A 13,970-nucleotide genomic window follows, 5' to 3' on the forward strand; every position below is an offset into this window, starting at 1 on the left:
CACTAGTCCCTTAGACTAGTTACTATAGTAACTCCTAGGCTCAAGGTTGAACCTCACATGGGACATGTGAAGTTCTCCCCCATCTCCTTCCCTATTGTTTTCCTATTCCCTTTGGGCTTCTTCCTCTCCTTCTGGATGAAGGGCTTCCTTCTCTTTATTTTGTAAATATAAAGAGCATTTTGTAAATGCTTTGGACATACCATAGATATAATTCTGAGGGTCTCTAGTATTATATTGAGAGAATGGTGTGGGGGATAGAAAGAATACAAGGTATTTGATTTCTTATTTTATTTAACAAACTGACCTTTTGCTGCTCCCAGCTCCCTCATTCTATGGAAATGTACCTGTAACAGCTTTTCAGCTCACCAGTTCTATGGAAATAGACCTTCTGCTGCTCTGCACCCCTGTGCTTCCTCAATGGTTCCCTTAACTTCCAAAAGTTCTAATATTTCCTAAACTTGTCCTATTTCACCCCTAAAATTCCTGTTTCACTAGAGTTCATCAATAGTAATAAAAAATTAATACATAAAAGGCTACATACATTATAGAACCCTCACAATTACACATAAGCTTTTGTTCCCTTTTTCTTTTCTCTTTTTAAATGTCTCTTTATTACTGAAAGCACTACATGTCCCGTTTTTCCCCCTCCAACCCCCAGGCCTTTACCACACTAGTGTCTGTGACCATGGGTTATGCATATATGTATTAGCTTTTGAAAGAAGCCCTTCTCTAGGTGGAAGGGACATTCCCCCCAGCAGGAAGGACACTCTTTTCTGATAGATGTCCAATATTGTGGCCTGAGCTGTGTTCTCACTAACATTCACGCTGCTCCTTGTACAGGTTTATTGCTTTCTCTTTAATCTGGGATGGGGAAGGAATAATAGGATTTTTTTTCCCAAAAATAAAATATTTGCAAAAAATAAATCACATTTGAATATTAGAAATTATAAAATGATTTTATTAACCCAAGGAATCACCATAATCATTAAACGAAACTGATATAAACCAATGCATTGGCAGAGATAGTGATTGGCAGGCAGGAGGCAGGGGTAGATCCTATCATGATGTGTTCTATGGTTCCCTGGGCTCTATCTGCACATGGAGCACCCAGGGTGATCCTAGAACAACTAAGGTCCACAAGCCTAGCAGGCCAGGAAGCTGGGTGAGATGATCTGTTAGAACAAGTAAGATCCTGGCCAGGCCTTTTGGACATACCATAGATATAATTCTGAGGGTCTCTAGTATGATATTGAGAGAATGGTGTGGGGGATAGAAAGAATACAAGGTATTTGATTTCTTATTTTATTTAACAAACTCATATAAAGACACATATGGTGTACTGTTACAGAAAAACCGGACAAGAACCAAGCAGTGCTCTGAGAGTTTGGAGTTACACTTTATTCACTGCGGCGGGCCTAGGGAAATGAATCCAAATCTAAGCAAAGCTACAAGCAGAACTTCCCTTTTTATAGAAGAGCCAGCCCTTTGTGTGCTTGCTGGCAGCGGCCTTGAAAACTATACAGTTCTATCCAATTAAAAAATGCACCTGGCATGGCATTAGGTGTATTGAGTCTCTGGCCTACAAGGTCAGGTAGCTAAGTTTATCTCCCCCACTATTCAAGCATGCTAGAAGGCAAAGTTACTTTTTCAGAATAAGAGGCCGTCCAAAGACTAGCAGAGAATTCCAAACAGTAGTTTACAGAATAGGGGTATCCCTTCACAGTACCAAGCATTGATATTTAGCCAGAGAGATAAGTACTCAAATTACTACCCATCAAGAGATATGGTTTTGTCTCATCTAATACCACTCCTTTTCTTTTTATATCATTTGAAGGGGTTTCCTGAATGTGTCCTTAGGTAACAGGTAAACTGAGCTTTTTAAAGTTGATCTAAACTCCTATTTATCGCATTTCTTTCAGCTCCATTTCCAGGCTGCTAGAAACTCCTTTTGGGCAGCAGGCTGTACTATAATATCTATTATATTTTAATGAGAGGATTTGTTTTCATGCTAATTCATACTATTAGATGTAACAGAGAAATATAATTCCCAATCTTAACTGCAAACATTATAATTATTTATAGACACACAATGGTCATTAGGAGATGATGTTTCTTAAGTTAAAAGTGTTCACCAAACTTGCAAATACCCTGGAAATAGAGGAGGTTTTTGCTGTGAAATATCCCCTCTAATGAGGGAACATCCAGGACCCCGGGTGTCTTTACATTGCCAGAATCTTCTGGAATGATAAAGGAGAGCATGCCTCTTTTTAATCTATAAAAATGTTCAGAAAGCTTGGTTTCCTTAGAGACTAACAATTTTCTGCTTCTATAGAGCTTCAGTGTTTAGCATATGCTTTAGAAAGATGTTTATTAAAAATATTATGGAAAATCTAATGGAAATAAATGAGTAAAATAGAAAAAATAGAAACTAAAACATTTATACAGGATAATATTGCCTTTTTCTTTTAAATAAAAGAAAATCAGGGAGTGCCTTGATATGTTCATGTAACTAACCATCAAGGTTTGTTCCTAGACAAAAACCTTGTTAATTAGATCTTGGCAAACCTCTCTTCTATTGTTTATGCATTCTTACTCCTTCCTCTGAAAGGAGGGGTGCTGGACTTTTCCAGTCTCTTGCAAAATTTGTCAAGGGATGCCAAGATGTGACAGATATAGCTAAGTTTCTGTAAGGACTGAGTCAGGATGAGCCAGAAACAAACGTCTTTAAAAGGGAGGAGTTATTCTCTCACATTTTAAAACATGGGTTGAAAATTTAGTGCCGTTTAATCAGAATTTTGGAGGCAAGGACATCCAGTGTATGTTAGAATCTCCAAGCAAAATGTTGTCCCCCTGGCCCTGGAATCAGTACTCTGGTGGCTCGTTAGCATTTCCCCTTGACATAGCTGACTCCACAGCTTTTCAAGGAATCCTAGGAGCCTATCTCCTCTGGACAAGTTGAAAATACAGGCTGAGGTCCCTGAAGAAATAATGGCTGGATGTTACTGATTGAGGATTCTTTTAGGTGTTTAGTGTGTGTCTGTGTCTGTGTTGTGTATAAATTAGGAGCAGACTTGGGATGTTCTACCATCCTATATAATAAACGGCTAATATACAAATTGTCCATTCCACTGGATGTTGCACTAGCTGGCGGGGCCAGCCCACCAACTGCCCAAAGCCCCTCCCCCTGGTTGGCCAGCCTAATTGGCCTTGATCGGAGTGGTCCAGCCAGACCCCACCCATGCACAAATTTGTGCACTGGGCCTCTAGTCCAATATGATAGCTACCAGCCACATTGTGACTACATAGTGCTTGAACACATGTTAAAATGATAATAGTTTGAATATATTATGTCAAAAAAATATTATTAAAATTAATTTCATCTGTTTTTCCTTTTATGATGTGAACATTAGAAAAAATTCAATTGCACATGTGACTTAATTATATTTCTAATGAATAGCACTCTATTAAATATTTATTCAATATACTCTTGCTCAGTGACAAGAAACCGTCCAGTTAGATGAGTGAGTAAACTAGAGTAAAAAATAGCAAGACTCAAGCTGTTTTAGCTGAATATAAAAAGGCCAAATTTGACCCAAGTCACCAAGGAAGGTGTTTTCTCTTAATAATTATAATCTAGTATCACACTTTTGGGTGGATCTGGAACCAAGAATTTCCCCTTTATTTTCCCAGTCACAATACACTTTTTCATTTTAGAGGTTAGATACAAGGAAAATTCTTACATTAAAAAGTGTTTAAAAAACTTCTTATGATTTAACTTCTCTGCCAGTGTGTCTTAGGTCATCATGGCTAACAGATGCAGATATTAAAATTTACATCATGTGATGTCATGTGATATATCCTGCAGCTCCTCCAGAAGTGGCCTGGCCACCTGAGTCAGCAGAAACTACAGATACCCTCAAGCTTTGTCCTCCTGAAGAGTTCCTTAAAGTGTGTAAGAAAAGGCCTGAAGAGGTACTGTGTTCTATCCATAAAATAGAGAAAACAAGAGAAGCAATTGCTTTCACTAAATACCCAATTTCCTAAAGCACTAATTGCAGAGTGGTAGGGTGGGGACAGTGGTAACCATTTTCATAGATGCTTTGATCAAGGAGGAACTCATATAGCCTCACACCGATTTCAATTTTCTTTCAACCCCATGATAAAATACAGATCTCTCTCTTCATTTATTTGTTCTATCTATTTGAGACTTATTAAATTAAGCTGTAGCTATAGATCAAAATATTTAGTGATTATTTTCATACTTGTTGAAAAGCCTAGACACAAAACATGACTTAAAATACAATTAAGGCCTGAAATCCATTTTTTCTCCATGTGTTAAAAATAATACTGGAATAATGATGTTACCAAAGGCAAAGCATTGATGATGTGCTTATTTTTAGCTCGAGCCAATAGAAAATTCTCCTGGTTTTTATGAAATTTGATCTGAACCTTGAACACTGAGAATGATTTGTCCAGGTGGAGAAGAGAGAGGAAAAAGTTATGGTAGGAATTGTTCTAGACTCTTCAAGATTCTTGAGTAAGCATCCCAAATATGTTCTAGGTCCACTTCTGGGCTCTTGGAAAATAAATTACATAATTTTATTTTTTAGTTTATTTTTATATAATTTGAAAGTTCTAAATCACTTTCAATTCTCACTTATTTCTTTTGTCAGTTCAATCCATTACAAAGAAAAAAGCAGGGTCTCTAGCACAGAAGCAGGGAGAGAGCAGATCTATGATCCTGTAACAAAGCAACAGAGATTGGTACATGAAGGTTTAAAAGAGATTTAGGAAAGTCAAACTCACTGCATATCCATTTCCTGCAGATCTATCCAATAAAGGAGAGAAAAGACCGCACTCGCCTGGCTCTCATCATATGCAATAGAGAGTTTGATCACCTTCAGCCCAGACAGGGAGCAGAGCATGACATCACAGGGATGAAAGAGTTGCTTGTGGGTCTTGGCTACAGTGTGATTGTGGAAGAGAACCTCACAGCCAAGGTAAGGGCTCCTCACGCACCCCAAACACTCTCCTACTAACAAACTAACTTTATAATGATAGCCAAATACTTTAACAACCTTAGGGCACATATCTCTCTGTGTGGGCACGTGCATGTGAGTATGCGTGATTATAAAATGAAGTTATTAGATGGGTGACATCTCTGTCTCTTTGGACTCCAAATATCCTCAATTCTATAAAACTAGACAGAAATAGCCTGGCATGTATACCCACATAATTCTCAGTTCCAAAGTGAGGCAAATGGGATTCAGACCCAACATTCCCAGAAAATTCTAAAGTAATGAAAGGCATTACTTTAAGGCATTCTAAAGTAATTAAAAGGCATGTAGTCACCATATAAATACTGAGTCCTGACTTGGTCCCAGGGCCTGTTTTGGCATTGGGGGTAGATGTGTGGATGAGCAGCATGTTCCAAGTTCAAATTGATTTAGGTTTACTGGTGGGGGGGGGGTAATCATATAAAAAGCAAAACAGAAAAATTCAGAGATTTGATGTGTCTTATGTCTCTCTGTGAGAGTGAAAATAAAGTGAAATGTAAGTGAGAAAAGAAAATACAGGAGCCAATTGGGGAGTGGGGAGTAATTGCTTGGATGGAACGGTCAGAAAAGCCTTGACAGGAGACAGTATAGGACCTGACAGATGACGACCAGTAACAAGACAGGTCTGGGAATATGTGAATGCAACCCATTCCAAGAGGGATGACTATAATGAAGAGTCTGAACTACATATGAAACTGACACATGAAATATACAAAAAGACCAGTGTAAGGAGAGCCTAGGAAGGATGACAGGAGGGAGTACACATATGTCAGAAGTATGATTTCATTCTAAGCGCAGTGGGAAGGGTGGTTGAAGGGAAGTGGTAGGATACAGGTATGATGCAGGGCTCCTATTAGGTAATCAGATAAAAGACAGAGATAGAAAGAAAAATATGTAAGTGAAAATAAACAAACGTAAAATACATCCAGAGGACAGCTCATATAAAGTTAGCAGGAGCAGGTCCTTGAAACTCCAGCTCCATGGTCAGAAGAAAAAGAAACCTATCACTGAGCAACCACTATCTGAAGGCACAGTGACTGGAACATTACAGGTGTTTCTTATACTGCTCACCATCAACAGGGGGTCATATTGGTGTTAATGCTTGTCCTGTTAGAGTAAGACACCGGGGCCTTTTTCAGGAGATGGAGAAAGTGCTGGTGGCATTTGCTGCCCGCCCAGAGCACAGGACCTCAGATAGTACATTCCTGGTGTTCATGTCCCATGGCCTCCTGGATAAACTCTGTGGGAAACAGCACAGCAAGGAAAACCCAGACGTGCTACCTTATGACACCATCTTTCGGGTATTCAACAATCGCAACTGCCCCAGTCTCAGGGACAAACCGAAGGTCATCATTGTCCAGGCCTGCAGAGGTGGTGAGTTCTGATATGGAAACTCCAAAGGGCATGAGGTGTTTGCAGTGGATTGTGATGTATGTTTTGCTTTTAGGGGAAGCAATCCTAGACCCCATTCAGTGCAAATACTTTACTGAATTTTTGGGAAATGCCAAGGGGAGTTGGTATCATGAGAGATTGTCTTTTCAGCTAAGAAATACCTATCTGATTTAATCCAAGGTAAATTGTGAAGCAGATCTTCAGACTACCTAAATCAAAGTTGGACACAAATATCTAAATCTTGGAATAAGATTATTTTAATGACAGCTTCACTTGGACATGTCTTACAGGCATTTTGACATTCTCTGGCTTGAGAAGAATTTCATTGCAAATTGGGGCTGTTCTATAGTAGCAGCACCCTTTTCCCCTCATGCATTTTTTAAAGGGAATTGAGTAGGTTGATGTGGGCACTTCAAATTTCTGTCAATATTTCCTTTGCTTTTTTTCTGACTTCCAATTGCCTCCTAGCGTTTTGGAGCAGTGTTTGGAAGAAAAAGCAGAAATAGCCAAGCTGAAAAATGGTAACTAGGCTCTAAAATTATGCAGATAAAGATTTTAGTCCTGTGCTCTTCTTAGGAAGTGGGTTCTTCCAGTTTGCTGATGCCATCACTACTTGCTGGTAAGATGCTGCCACCATTAATTGGCAAATAAAGACATTAGAGGAGGCCAAGGTATGTGTGTGGGGCAAGGGCTTGGTGTGTGTATATGCGCTTGCGTGTGTGCGTGTGTGTGTGTGTGTGTGTGTGTGTGTGTGTGTGTGTGAAATTGCTGAGAAACATTTGAAAAGAATGGGGTAGACAATAGTGACAGTCATACTGATAGAGACACACAGTTTGCACAATGTTAATGTCTCCACAGAAAATCGCGGGGAATTTTGGGTCAGTGACTCTCCAGTAGCCATGATAGACAGCTCTTCACAGTCACCTGAGAACCTGAAGGAATATGCCATTTACAAAGCACACGTGGAGAAGGACTTCATTGCTTTCTTCTCCTCAACTCCACGTAGGTCTTTCAGTTACAGACAAGGGTTGTGCGTCTAAGGCCACCTCAGAATGATTCTGGAATATTGAGATGGGCTCCCTGCAGCAGTGACGTATGACACATTTTGAGGGCTGTCAAATCAATTTACATTTATCTGACCTATTCTATGGAAACAGAGATTCTATATTTTCCACTTTTTAAAACTGTACTTTTATTCTAAGTACAGCACTTTATGGTCAAAGGTATACCACATACTAAAACAACCCAAAAAAGGGAACCCCATTCTCATACACCATTTAAAAAGCAAATTTGATTCCATTTTCTATCAAATCTGTTTAACATTTTGGATAGAGTTTTAGTGGATCCAGACACTGGCTGCCATCCTTAAATTATCAACACCAACTCTTTTTCTCCATGGTTCTCATTTGATGCTTTTTAGAGAGAGTCATTGCATGGCTCAGCAGGATGAGGAGATCCTTTAAAGAAGTAGAAAATTATACCCTGGGCTTAGCAGGCCTGATAATAGGGATCAGTGTTTAGTCCTGGACCTCTAGGTAGTCCTCTAAGAAGCCTCTAGCATTTGAATGCTTCTATTTTGCAAATTTTTGTTTTAAGTCTTTTCTTTTTGTAACCACTTCATGGAGGTTTTGGTTTCTTTTGTTTTTTTTTTATCCTCACACAGGGAGTGAACATATTTTTTCCATTAATTTTAGAGACAGTGGAAAGGAGGGGGAGGCAAGGGAAAGGAAAGGGAGAGAGAGAGAAACATCCATGTGACAAAGACACATCAATTGGTTGCCTCCCACATGCCCCTGACCAGGGGGCAGGGATCTGTCCTGCAACCCAGGTATGTGCCCTTGACCAGGAATGGAACCTGAGACCTTCCAGTGTGCAGACCATGCTCTAACTGAGCAACATAGTTCAGGGCACATGGAGGTTTAATTCACATACAAAATGCTGTATATACTGAATGTATATAACATGAGTTGGGTATAATATACAGCAGTGAAACGATGACCACAATTTCCTTTGGATTTGTTCACCCACTCTGCTTATAATATTGTGAAATACAGAATGCTATATACTCTGGAAGCAAACTGGAAGCCAGGGAAGCCATTTTTCTGTTGCCTTACTGTATAGGGGTGGGGGAAATTTTTTAATCCTCTGAGCCGTCCCTTCTTTCCTTTGTAAAATGGGGTAATTTCATTTATCTCTCAGGGCACGTTTCAAAACCAAGAGAATGAACATGAAGCACATAGTTAAGAGTCAGTTCCAAGAATATAATGCAAACATTATGAAATTCTAGTGAGTTATTCCCTTAGTTAAATCTCTGCCAGGTAGTTTTTTTTTCCTCCTCTTTTTGGAAAATTAGAGAATGTAGAGATATGAGTGTTTCCCCTAAACATGTCAAGTTATTTCCAAAGCTACGCTTAAAAAACTCAAAAACTACATAAATAAAAGTGTGAGAAAAGAAAACATTCAAGGGCACATCCCAAGGCTGACCACTCCTTATCTTCACAGATAATGTGTCCTGGAGAGACACTAGTAAAGGTTCTTTCTTCATCATACAACTAATCAAATGCTTCCAGAAGTATTCTTGGTGCTGTCACCTCGAGGAAGTATTTCGGAAGGTAAGCTTTTTCTTCTTCCTTTTCCAATCCTGTGTGTGTGTGTGAGTGTGTGTGTGTGTGTGTGTGTGTGTGTGCGTGCGCGCATATGCTGGAAGACTTTACTATTATTCTTATTTCAAATGACAATGTCAGGCTTCGTCAGGCAAACAAATGTAGAGCAGTGGTTGACATCCAGGGTTGACATCTGATTTAGGAGGAGAAGAGATGAACACAAAATTGCTCGAGATCAAAATAAAACAAAATAATATAATCTGTAAGCTTATTTGTTATGGGCTATACATTATTTTAGGTCAAAGAATGGCAAGTATTTTGAGTTGATTTGTATGGCTTACTTTATTGAATAAATATTTATTGGGTGTTATCCTACTTGGTAATTATTGCTATCCTGTGACACAGGTGTAAGTGAGATATTGTGTCATAAGGCTACTCAGGACCGTTTTGTGAGAGAGATGGATACGAAATAAGTAGGCCAGCAAACACGTATGTCATTACAGATTGCGATAAGCTCCATAACACAAAGGATCAAGGGCACGTGAAAAAACAAAAGGGAGAAGGTATTCTTTGAATGGAGTGGTCCAGAAAGGAAGACCAAATTCCTTTCCCACCTCAGGAAATTTCTTATTCCCCCCTTCCTCCTAATTTGTTTTCCTCCACAGTTCTGACCACCATTCATTCGGCATAGATTCTGTTTGTTCTTACCTGTACTTACTCGCTTGAATGCAAGCTTCATGAAGGTAGAAATGTGCTCAACACCTCAACATGCTGGCACATGGGAATTAATAATCATTCAATAAATCAATGCATGAATATCAATACCTTTCTCCCTTCAGTTTATTAAGAATATGGGGCAGTTTTATTTGTTACTATTTTTAAAATATATTTTTATTGATTTGGAAGAGGAAGGGAGAGAGGAGAGATAGAAACATTGATGATGAGAGAGAATCATTGATTGGCTTGCTTCCTGCATGCCCCCCACTGGGGATCAGCCTTGAGTGAAATTGAATCTAGGATCCTTTAGTTCACAGGCCAACGCTCTATCCACAGAGCCAAACCAACTAGGGCTATATGGTTGTTTTTAAATAGAAAACTGTGGAGAACAGTAGCACTCCGTGGGCAAAGAAGAACACCGCTTTAGTAAGCAGGAGAAGATTGCATTGTAACATGCATTGAGGTCTCCGTGAATGGGAACTTTGGAAATTCAGTCCTGTTGGATGAATAGGAATTAGACATTGTACTTTAGGGCATTCCTGGGAGAAGTCTAGAAACAGTGTGATCAGTGGGGAGAGGTCCTCATCCCCACCACTTGCTGGTGGGAGTGGGTGTGTTGCAATATCCTGAGAATTTTCTGAGGCTCACATGGGAAGGTGATATGTTATAGAAAGCTTCATTTCTGTGCAATTATACCCCTGAGTTCCCAAGGTCCCATTTCAGTTTCTCCTGCCAATAAGAAGTACCATTTTGTTTTCAGCAGAACTGAAATCAAAGCCAGTGTCCAGAGTATCTGTTCCATGTCTCCACAGTCAAATGGAGCATCAAGCTGGCTGATTTGTGTTTCCAGTTATAGTCCATTGCGTGTGAGGTCCACGTGGCCATGGGCCATGCAGCTATGGAGACAACAGGGGCAGGAACAAAGCCAGAGGAGCATGGGAGCCAAGAGAGCCACACAAGAGAGTGAGCTTCTTATCTGCTGGTTTATGCATTGCCAAATTGGTGCAGGCTTGCAATGGCCCTGCCTAGTCTAGCCAAATCCATTGTTCCCCAGGCTTGACTGACAGGCGCTTTCCCTTGTAACCCCAACTCCATGTGCATGCACTCATCTCCCATTAGTTGGATCTCTTCCCCCAGTGGTCTGCAGGGAATGGGCTAGTGAAATTCCAGCTTCCTGGTGAAGCTGCCTAAATAACATGCCCGAAGTGTCTTGCCTTTCCCCTTGCTCCTGTTCTATCATTAATAACTACCTAATTGCAATGGTGTCAATAGAATCTCATTTATCAGTACATGACAAAATCTTCAGAGGTCAGCTTATTGGTTAGGATGTGAAAGTTGTTGTGTTCAGGTTTTAGGAACAATATTTGAGTCTGTGCCTTATTGAATTCAGGATTAACCTTGCAGGTTGAAGGTAGAGCATTTTTGAGCTTTAGTTCTCATGAATTGACTCCATGAGATCAGTTAAGATCTGCAGATCTGAAACAGAAAAAGAAAGTGAACTTTGAAAGGCCTTGGGTTAGGCATGAGGTGTTTATTTTGAGATAAAGAGTATATTCTGACATGGGGCTTTACTTCTAAACAGTAGGGTAACAGTGACAGGGAGTTAGAATATCCATTGGCTTGGTCCCTTCATTCCCAGAATATTTTGGCTCATGGTGTAAAATGTTTTCTGAGAGTGGATAAGAGTTATGTTTCATCTAGAACCTCTTTTTTTTAAAGGTTCAACAATCATTTGAAAAGCCAGATGTTAGAGCCCAGATGCCCACCATTGAACGACTATCCATGTCAAGATATTTCTACCTCTTTCCTGGCAATTGAAAATAGTAAGTATCAAAGCTGTTGGCAGGTATAATAAATGGGAAAGTGATATTGGTAGTAAGGTTCATCGGCTAATGACAGCCAATTGCTTGGGTAGTCAAATTAATGTTGCTTATGGATGTAGTTTAGTGACTAGCTAATCTTGTTTTCCTCTACTTATATGAATCTGGATCCTCCTCATCTTGATAATCAATTAATCAGTCAAAAAATCAAGGAGAAAAGCCAAACTAAGACAGGAAGTAATAAACAATCAAGGACACAGGGTAGTAATTATTAAAATATAACTGTACTCATACTTCCATTATTACTTGATATTTGTCTCTCACTACACACACACACACACACACACACACACACACACACACACACACAGAGACACACAGAGTTACCAAACATTGCCTCAGGTCCTGAAAAGTAAAACAAACAAAAAAACAACAATAAAACAAAACAGAAAACAGAGGAGATGACTGTGAAGGAAGCAGGATATTGGTCCTTTAAGTGCAGATATCACATTACTGACCTTGAGCTCCTATTACCAAGACAGTATAAAATATACCCTGGACTGTAATTCTTGTGTTGATGCACATTCTGGCTCTCTGACTGTTCTCTCAATGTAGATTGCAGAGTTTGCACTCATATCCTTAAGTACTGCTCTGAAACCCTTTCAAGTACCCATGTTAACACACATTTATTGTTTGGGTAAATATATTTTACAGTGGGTCCAATGAATTTAGACCCAGCTATTAATTTACTCACTCATAACAGCTTAATATCACACTATTGTAAGTGTATTGTTAATCTTTCTTTCAACATCATAATTTAAATTAAATTTTATAGTAAAGTTTATCTTACTACTTTACATCTTTACCCACCTTCTTCTACTCCTGGTTTGTGATTCCCTGGTGGATAATTGCATAGATACTTAATCAGAATAGCTTTTATTGCCTAGTTAGTATAAGAGAACCAAATTAGGGATTGAGCTCGTTGACTAATATTTATCAAGCACTTACTATTTTCCATGTTATGTTCTAGAATGTTGGGATATACCAGTATACAAATTAAACGGAAAGCTTTTGCTTCAGAAAGCTCATACTCTGGTCACTGGAGACAGACTCTAAATACACAGACAAGTAAATATATGTCAGAGTGATAAGAGCTGAGAAGAAAAATAAAGGAGGTTAAAAAGATGAAAGAGATGGGTGTTGTACTATAATGGATAGATTATTTAAGAAAGGCTCCTTTGAAGTGATAAAATAAGTCAGAACAGAGAGTGGGCAGAGTCAGGTAGTGAACCTTGTCATTCTTGTAAGAACAATGTTCCAGCACCCCTGGGACCAGCAAGCACAAATGCCCTGAGGCAGAATGTGCTTAACATCTTTAAAGAACTGCCAAAAGGTAGGGGGACTGGGGGAAATGGCAGAGACAAAATCAGAAAATGGTGAAGAGTCTAGACACCTTGGTTTTGGTGATTACATGGTAAATGCTCTAAAGTTTTAATCCTGAGTGAGATAGGAAACCCTTTGAGTGCTTGTGAACAGAGAAATGAGAATGAATTTGATTTTACAAAAATCACCCTGTCTGATTTTGGTGAATATACCATAAGGGTCACAGAAGTCAAAGGAAGTGGCAAAAGCACATGGAAGAGGATGAAAGAGGAAAGATGGTAAAATACGGATTGAAGGCTTCTGGGAATTACTATGCTCACCTTATGTATTTTGTATTTCTTTGTGTTTTTTCCTTCTTCAGGGAATTACTGGCAGTCCTGCTCTTCTTTACCAACTTCTAGAAGTACCTTTGCCAGTATGGCACACATATTTAACCTTTTGTATTTAAATAAAAAATGAAAATACATGAACTGTGTCTTTAGGTCCTTTACTAGAGACTAGAATTTCAGTTAAAGTGGTGGGTGAATGGAAATGAAGTGGAGTAAGCTAACTGGGTTTTCTAGCTTAGGACTCATAGAATACCCGCATTTCACTGAGTGATGAGAGCTGGCCGTGACTTTCCCTCAGCAGTGGGGTCAAAGGGCATGGATGGTGCCTCGATGGAAGACAAGAACTGAAAATTGGTCAGCTCCTCAGTTCTATACTCATCAAACCCATGGACTAGTAGCAGGTATAGTTCAGAGAGGTTTTCTAATTTATTATTTAACCAACATTATAGATTCAGATAATATTTTCATTAATAAACTATTATTTTAGCAAATTATTCTCATATATCTATCTATCAGTTAATTCACTTTCTTGTTATTTTATTTCCTGATATTTGCATATTTTCAAACTTCAGGAAAATTTTATTCTCTAAGAAGCTCTTGGATATTGTCTAAAATAATTTGGCATTTGGTTCAAGATGGGACGACCTTACTGTATTTGTATAGAAATAC

The 13,970-nt window shown here is 39.0% G+C and overlaps 1 protein-coding gene across 6 annotated transcripts in view; it reads left to right on the plus strand.

The window, feature by feature from the left end:
* LOC102430359 (caspase-13-like) overlaps positions 1-13,438 on the plus strand; it is an 18,508-nt gene extending 5,070 nt beyond the window's left edge. For 3 of the 6 annotated variants that reach the window (XR_002832298.1, XR_002832300.1, XR_002832299.1), the window contains 8 exons: positions 3,866-3,972; positions 4,827-5,000; positions 6,197-6,431; positions 7,308-7,451; positions 8,952-9,061; positions 10,582-10,732; positions 11,489-11,592; positions 13,334-13,438. Coding sequence is in view for 2 of the 6 variants with exons in the window: in XM_023764911.1 (XP_023620679.1) it covers positions 3,866-3,972; positions 4,827-5,000; positions 6,197-6,431; positions 7,308-7,451; positions 8,952-9,061; positions 11,489-11,587 (869 nt within the window). In the remaining 4 variants the exon portion in view is untranslated. The remainder of the gene's footprint in view (positions 1-3,865; positions 3,973-4,826; positions 5,001-6,196; positions 6,432-7,307; positions 7,452-8,951; positions 9,062-10,581; positions 10,733-11,488; positions 11,593-13,333) is intronic. The other 3 variants (XR_002832301.1, XM_023764911.1, XM_023764913.1) reach the window with 3 other exon arrangements.
* The last annotated feature ends 532 nt before the right edge of the window (positions 13,439-13,970 follow it).

Source organism: Myotis lucifugus, unplaced genomic scaffold (genome assembly GCF_000147115.1).
Source record: "Myotis lucifugus unplaced genomic scaffold, Myoluc2.0 scaffold_361, whole genome shotgun sequence".
Taxonomy (NCBI): Eukaryota; Metazoa; Chordata; class Mammalia; order Chiroptera; family Vespertilionidae; genus Myotis; species Myotis lucifugus.